This window comes from Pistacia vera, unplaced genomic scaffold, assembly GCF_008641045.1.
Source record: "Pistacia vera cultivar Batoury unplaced genomic scaffold, PisVer_v2 Contig234, whole genome shotgun sequence".
NCBI lineage: Eukaryota > Viridiplantae > Streptophyta > Magnoliopsida > Sapindales > Anacardiaceae > Pistacia > Pistacia vera.
In genome coordinates, this window is record NW_022196040.1 from 502,410 (window position 1) to 510,129 (window position 7,720).

General features: G+C 35.1%; 2 protein-coding genes across 2 annotated transcripts; both read right to left on the reverse strand.

The window, feature by feature from the left end:
• Positions 1-393: 393 nt before the first annotated feature.
• Positions 394-1,288, reverse strand: LOC116131498 (glucan endo-1,3-beta-glucosidase-like). The gene is made up of 2 exons (XM_031417145.1): positions 1,126-1,288; positions 394-1,061 (listed from the first exon to the last, which is right to left on the reverse strand). Exons 1-2 carry the CDS (start codon positions 1,286-1,288, stop codon positions 394-396), a joined length of 831 nt encoding a protein of 276 aa, XP_031273005.1.
• A 2,423-nt stretch (positions 1,289-3,711) lies between these two features.
• Positions 3,712-7,111, reverse strand: LOC116131547 (transmembrane protein 50 homolog). Its single transcript, XM_031417198.1, has 4 exons — positions 6,875-7,111; positions 6,703-6,790; positions 4,515-4,667; positions 3,712-3,994 (listed from the first exon to the last, which is right to left on the reverse strand). Exons 1-4 carry the CDS (start codon positions 7,005-7,007, stop codon positions 3,961-3,963), a joined length of 408 nt encoding a protein of 135 aa, XP_031273058.1. The 5' UTR covers positions 7,008-7,111; the 3' UTR covers positions 3,712-3,960.
• Positions 7,112-7,720: the final 609 nt, after the last annotated feature.

The window sequence follows — 7,720 nt, forward strand, 5'->3', positions numbered from 1 at the left end:
ATTGTAACAAAAAAAATTACCTTAGTAATCTTACAATACCTAAGAAAATAGAGGTAATCAGATTCCCTCTAATATTATCAATAGTAACTATTATTGGTATTTGAAGATTACCAGAATCTTATATTACTTAGCAACCAAACGTGGTAATTAAGTAATATAAGATGATATAACCCCAGTAATCCCACGTAATCCCCAACCAAACGCCCCCTATGTGAGTACTTCTATGGATCTAAAAGAGCTTTTAATAATAAACGTAGAGAGGATTTATATAATTTATTTATCCCCCTTATAATAATTAGGGTTAGACTCACTGAACTAGTGTTTGCTTCTTAATTAATTATCTCATTTGATTCAATCTAAACTCACATTTCTGGTACAAAGGTAAATGCACTATTAGCAGGTCTCAAAAAATTTATAAACTGGCAGGGTGTTCGGATAGAAAAGTCCAAAGTTCTGCTCTACCCCGGATTCTTTCTTATTCTCATTGAACATTTCATAAGTAAATACATCCAAAAGATTGTCTGGTCTTCTTGGTGTTTCTCCGCTTAACACATGAGAGTAAAGATTTTGATCGTAAATTCGTGCATTTTCCTCGCTTGTATAAGGCTTTTTCCCAGCACTCGGCCAACCAGTCCCCGAAATGTAAGTAGAAACATTGCCTGCGTTCACCTTCTCCAAAGCCGCATAAACATCATCAACCATTGCATCAAAGAGATTGTAATACTTGAAATTTCCATCCACCACCACAGGCTGTTTGGCATTGAATGTTGCATACTCAAATGAAATGTGTTTCGGGTCTGAGGCGTACGCAAAATAAGGGTACACATTGATCATAAGGGGCGTACCAGTGCGCGACAGAAATGCTGTAACATCATTCATTGCAGGAAATGCTTGGTTGGAGAATTCCCCGGAGGGGGGAGGGAAAGATTTTGCAAGGGCTTGAGTTGAAATAACGGCTGTCACTCTGGTGCTTACAAGGCCAACTGAATTAATTGCAGTGTGCATGTTGTTCATGGCTCCATAGACATCCATAGTATATGGACTTGGAATTACCTCATTGCCTAAAGTGATCCAACCAAAGGAAACGTTGTTCTTATTTGATCCTCTCGTTGGCTGAATATTGACTCAAGGCCAGTGATTTTAGATCTTCAGTTCTCACACCGAGAGATACTAGGATGTTTGAAGATCGTAATGCTTCAAGAACTTCCCGGTTTGGCTCAAAGAGTCTGATAAATTCAATTCCACACTTCCTGTAAAGTGTAATGACAACTAAGGACCATAAGCTCATGAAACAGATACACTTCCTTAAATATTGAAAACAAGACACTTGAATAAATATATCTATAGAAAAAAGTGTTCAACTATGATGTTTCTAGGAGTAGTTTCTGAATATAATTCTAAAAACTAATTCAAAATACAAAAGCAACAAGAAGCACAGCGACTGCTTTAAATTGTGGAGCTAAATAAGAGGAATATTACCAGTGCAAAGAAGCATTTGAATTGTTAACAGCAAATTGACAACCGAAAAAATTAAACAGTTCCACACAACCCCCGTCATTTCTCTGAAGTTTACCTTCTCATTACTAAGCCAATTTTTTATACCAGGCACCAAAGTTGTGCTTTATGCATAAAGCAATCTGGCCTTCGACTGACTATATTAACTAACTAAAATTATTGTTTGTCTTCTGTATATCTACTAATTTTAGTTCAAAACATTGTTCAACTTGGATTTGAAATTATCTCACAACTAGCTGGATAGAGATATTTATTTAATAATGGGGTATCTAAATTAAGTAAAAACTTAAATGTAGAAGCCCAAAAAAGAAAAGAAGTAAAAGTCAGCGGAAGAAAATTGATTTTTGACTTTTTGAGTTCTTGAGTTTGAGTCCCCCAGACACTAATAGGGATTGTTATTGGGCTGATGAACACCCAACCTGCAAATCCACAATAAAACCAACAATCTATCCATAACACAGCTAATACACACACTCACATGTAAAAATACTCTGTTGTATTGCCAGTCACACAGAACATTACATCCAGAAAGATTCACATAGCAACAATGTCCTACTAATACTCAGATAGCAATTACACAGAGAGAATAACAAAGTATACTAAGAAAGTTGTAAACATAAGACTGACTTCGAGGGTCAGCAGCCTCCCATTTACTGACTTCGAGGGTCAGTAGCCTCCCTTCCAAAATGACTTAGTAATTCTCGATACCCTCTCTTTCGTTCCTGCCCTTTTTATTCTCTCCTGACACCTTTTGATTTCTAACAGAATTCTCATCTCTCCTACTCCTACCAAGCCACCTGTCCCCTCATAACAAACTCTAACCTCCTGCCTAACAAATATTCCCCTGCTTCTCACCACTCTTCTTCCTACGGTAAACCATTCTTGGTTGCTCATCAGGCTCTTATCCGATCAACAGTTCCAAGGTTTCGGAAGATTAGTTGGGATACGCGTAAATTGATCCAAACACCCCAATTGATTAAAAAAAAAAAAAAATTTGATTCCTGAGCCATTTATTTTGACTAACATCTAAGATTTTGAGCGGCAGTAATAAACTATCTTACGTAATTGAAGTGATAGCAGGAGCTAATACTGGGTCTCTGACAAATTTTAAATTTCCTTAAAATATTTTTAGGTGATAAACTCTTGAATTTGGCCTTGTATTGATTCTGAAGGATCGAGTCACACACAATTGTTATCAACAGTGTGAATTAAGATCAAATTTTTTTTGAATTCCTTTCTATTAGCTACTAACAAAAACAAGCTTAATATAAAACTTAGATAAACCTCCAATTAAGATTAGATCTGAGTCTAATACTATTAGTATACATATCTTTTAAAGCATTACAGAGCCGTGACATTTTATGTAGGAAACCTGTTTGTGTTTTGAGTTAGTAAAATTTTAACGGGTTTCAGATATTTGATACATAATCAATGAAGAGTATTACGTCGTTAAACTGTACTTAGAAATAAGATATCAATTTAACATTTAATAATTAAGGAAAGAATACATTCACTTTTAGTTAAGCATAAATGTAAATGTTTAATATGCATATATAATACAACCCATAGTCATAGATAAAAGTACATCACATCAACTGAGGTGAAACACACTTTCTCATTAACCGATTGTATTGCAACATGATATACAAAATACCCCATCTGATTTGAAGTAAAATGTTTGTAATGGCCATCTTTAATCATCGGATTGTTAATAAATGTTTTCAATTTCCAGAACAACACTTTTTACTCAATGAAGAGATGTAGCCGCTACTGTCTCAGTTAGATAAGAAAATTAATGGGTTGTCAAACCCATCCATGACTCATTACTGGCTCGTGGACTCAGAGGTTGTGTATGCGTCATATCTTTCAACTGGTACACTAACTTCTGTAGCCTCTTATCTCCGAAAACCCTGTGGGCTATATGCATATATTTAGAAGAGAATCTGGTAAAAAGGTCATGCCGGTAGTTGATCACAGATTTCAAAATGTAAATGCAGTTTAGCCTACGGTTGACGATATTCACATATACAAAGGCATATAAGAAATAGCTGTCGATTAGAGATTATAAGAAGAGGACACAGCCTGAGGTTTGAAAAACAACAAAACCTGGTTTGAACAACTACAGAGAAAAATGTAAACAACCAACTTGCAAAACATTGAAATCACGTTCTATTCTGTGTTAGGCAGAGAAGATTCGGTTCAAGCAGAGTAGATTAATAAACACATGTACAGCGCGAAATTAATCTTTCATTTAACAATAATCCCATAAGAGAATCGTGAAGCCTACTTGGATGCTCAAGATTTGGTAATACAACACATAGATTTACAAAAGTGTAAACTGTTTTCTATCACATTAATCAAATAAATAAAATGATTCTTGAGAAGACAGTTCCCTCACTCGTAAATTTCAACCTTCAGATGGTGAGTATATTGACTTATATCTTCTTACTCCGAATGAGAAGTCCAATAGATGAGTCCACTGCAGGAGAGGAATATGTTAATATAAATTGATATCAATTAGCTGATAAGACAGCATTCAATACACTATGGATGGTCTAAAAGAAACTTGAGAATAAAAATGACTTGGCATGAGATTCCATCTGTGAAAGTGAGCCTGTCATGTGCTGGTGAATATTGATGTCTATGAGTCTACTGTGTGTCTGTAAGAGAGAGAAATAAGGTCATCTCCATGAGACAGGAAAATTTTTAATAGCTATGGACTAGACAGCGCTTGTTTGCATGTTTATTTAGGTCAGAAAGACACTTCTATGAAAAGAAAATTCATTAAATAAGATCAAATTAATTAGTAACAAAAGACCTTCCATCAACTCCAGTAACTAAGAAACCAATCCTTACTATGTTTTTAGAACGCAGAAGAGTACTGGAGAATTAGTTTAACAGGATACTGATTATAAAATAAATACTCACCGACTGTAAAAGTGCTCTTACATTTTGAAATATAAGACAGACAACAACCTTACATCTTAAAAGCTATTTACCTGATCAATACAAACACACACTGCAAGACACCCGCAGTTCCTGTCCACACTGATGGACCAGTTGTCACAAGTGAATCCTGTATTAATAGGCCAACTGATGCCGCTAGAGAGACAAAGGATACAACATAAGCGAAAAAAAGCCAGAGCTTCAATCTGTTGCAATAAAGAGAGAGATTAGCACCCATCACCCAAAACAAGCAAACACCTATGGGTTAATATAATATGTGATAAGCCAGCATAAGCTAGGATTTAAAAAAAAAAAAGGTATGATTGATATTACTGTTCAAATATATGCAGCAGTGCCATACAAACAGAGAGTGTAAGAAAGTAAAGAATGAATTCATGCAAACCAATCAGAAAAATGGAACTCAAATATATCATCATGCTTCTGGCAAAGGTCAAATAATCAAACTTCTCAAGCATCAGTTAGATACAATGGAAAAGTCAACTGCAATAACAAGCAAATCCCTTTTCTTCCGTCATTTTAAAACTGTCATAGGTTTGCTCACACAAAGACGCAAGTATACCATTAAAGCCTAGATTTATTTAAAATAGAAAAAAGGGCAAAAGGTGATTATAAAATCCCTCTACTTGTGCCAGTTGAAAAAACAAAAATAGTGAGTCAGGGCTCACAAGATTCAACTGAGAAAACAGGAGATCATTATACGCTTCATCAATTGTTACAAACAAATCATGTACCTATATAAAGACTGAATTTAGTGGTACTAATCTTAGTAATAAGATGAAACTGCTATACCAAGCCACAATAATGAAATTGAAAAGGTTGTATCTTAGAAGAAGAGCAAAACCGTAAAGTTCTAATGACATAAGACAGCAGAATGAGAAACATTCAGTTTAAGGTTCTCTTCATCACATGATAGCTGAAGTAAGCTGGTCCATTGCTTACCATAGACAAAATTCCTCAAACTACTAGGCAAGCTTATTTTTCCATAGGAACAAGCTACAGAGTGAAACATTAAATCAATATATATGTCTGCATGTAAATTATTAGCACTCCTGGCAAAGAAAGAAAGGCAGGTTCAGGCGATTAATCACTAAAATCTTTTCTTCTGTTTCTTTATGACAGAGCAATTGAATGATGCGATGCGGCTGCAGGGCCTCTAAGATTATGAAGAAGCTATTCATTAATAAAAGACCTTCGGCATGATTGTAGTAGAGTAGTCGATCTGATCCTGCACGCAGGCGGATAGAAATGCCTATAGATGAGGTAGGCAAGGGTAGTTTGCGGGCAAAAGGCGTGTATGGTAGTCTTTTGTTTGATGAGAACGGGGAAGGGCAATTTATTGCAACCTTTTTCGGCCTATTTAGTGGGGCCAACTGGAAGAAGACAGCATGGGGCAAAGCAAAGGGCAGAGCTTCTAGCAATGATTAAAATGAGAATTATGGGCTGGCAATCAATTGATCAACAGATTAAATAATGCACTCTGGATGGCCAGAAGATTCTCAGAAAACTTATATCATCATCACTACCAAAACCATCATTGTTTCATCATTCACAAAGCTTCCAGGGACTGATTAACCAGCCATCCCATGTTACTAGTGGCATATTTAAACTAATTAATGGGCAAAAAATTTTAACCATACTTAACACCATCAGCTTTATGAGCTTCCCTTCATAATACAGTGAGATAGCCAGACAAGTAGAATCTCAAAGCTATAAGCAAAGATTCCACCTAAAGATGAATCATTGAATTTAAGAATCAATAATGATGCTAAATACTTCACTAATCACTGTCAGCATTATCCTTTTCATAAATCACCAAGCACATGAAATTCTTCCTTTATCTTTTTGATTGATTTATTCAGAAATGAAAGCCACAAACATCAACCTCAGTCTTACAATTCGTCTGATGAAGTTTATGCACTCACAAAAGTCAATTTATAAATCAACTTATGCACTTAACAAATAAAGTTCAGCGAAGGGATTGAATTCATTCCCAGCAAAAAAACAAAAAATAAAAATAAAACAGGTAAAGAACAAAGAACTAAAAGCTTAGGACGAAAAGAAAATAAACAAATTAAATAGCATAAGTTTCATAAACTAGAAACAGAATCCAGCATCCACAAGCTCGATCAGCTAAAGTAGTAATAACTGATCCAATTCTGAAATCAAATTAAAGCATAATCAACGAAACTTGTAATAGAACAATTAAAGTTAAACGCTAACCTCCACTCCCCTTCTTCGTACGGAGAATAATCAATGTCCTCTTTTCTCACGCAGTTGAACATCAAAGCGGCAATTGACGCAAAAATACCTGCCGAAAAAGATAAATAATCATATAGACAATCAAAACGCTACAACAGACATGTACATACAGAAAGGGGAGACGAGGGAGGACCAGGAAGGTAGTGAACGAAGGAGACTTTAACTGAACTACAAACGACGGCGTCGATCCAGAACCACCAACCGGCTCCAAATACGGCCCCAGCCACGCCGGGCCCGAAGATTGCCCACAGCTCCGCCAAATCCATTTTAGGGGAAGGTGACTCGCTTCGCTAAACTTCCAGCCGAGTTTCAACTGTTAATTCGGTCTTTCTCTCTCCTCTGCTTTCTTTGGTGTTTCCTCGAGTACACTTTCCTTCTTTAAAATATTTTATTTGTAAATAAAATTATTTCAAGTTTTTTTTGGCTGAGGATGACTTTTCATGACCTCATTCTTTGGTGGTAAACATTTGGGGATAAATTCCTCCTTTATGTTTAGTTTAATATTTCGTAGTAATATCTCAAGTTTTTCTAAATATTGATTTAAAATTATAATATATAATTAAATTTATAATTATAATTAAGATGACATTTGTAAAACATAAACCAGGATAACTACAATTGAACCAATTTTAAGAAAATGATAGATTCATGGGTGTGTCTCGAAGTGGCAAATGACGTATTTGTATTTGGTAATTTGGAAAATAGGAACAAAATGAATCCTCAAGGATATCAACTTATTTTGTTAAAATGCAAATACTTTAATTAATTTCTTATTGATTTTGATTTTTGTATTTGGATAGAGAGTAAAAGGAGGAAAGTTATTTTATTTTATTTTGATTAATTGTATTGATTGTTGACTTTGTATAATCAGTTTTTGTGGAGAAAATGAACGAGGGAAATTGAAGGATTTTTGGATACAATAATACTTTATATATAAAGACCTCTCATGAAAGTAAGTAGACCGGGTGATGTAACAAAA

Bases quoted from the DNA above. Each gene is read 5' to 3' on its own strand.
- LOC116131547 (XM_031417198.1), bottom strand. From the start codon at position 7,007: ATGGATTTGGCGGAGCTGTGGGCAATCTTCGGGCCCGGCGTGGCTGGG. The intron at 6,791-6,874 runs GTCCTCCCTCGT...CTTTTTCGGCAG, and splicing joins CTTCGTTCACTACCTTCCTG to GTATTTTTGCGTCAATTGCC. The intron at 4,668-6,702 runs GTTAGCGTTTAA...TTATTGCAACAG, and splicing joins TACGAAGAAGGGGAGTGGAG to ATTGAAGCTCTGGCTTTTTT.
- LOC116131498 (XM_031417145.1), bottom strand. From the start codon at position 1,288: ATGAGCTTATGGTCCTTAGTTGTCATTACACTTTACAGGAAGTGTGGA. The intron at 1,062-1,125 runs GTCAATATTCAG...GGATCACTTTAG, and splicing joins TCTAAAATCACTGGCCTTGA to GCAATGAGGTAATTCCAAGT.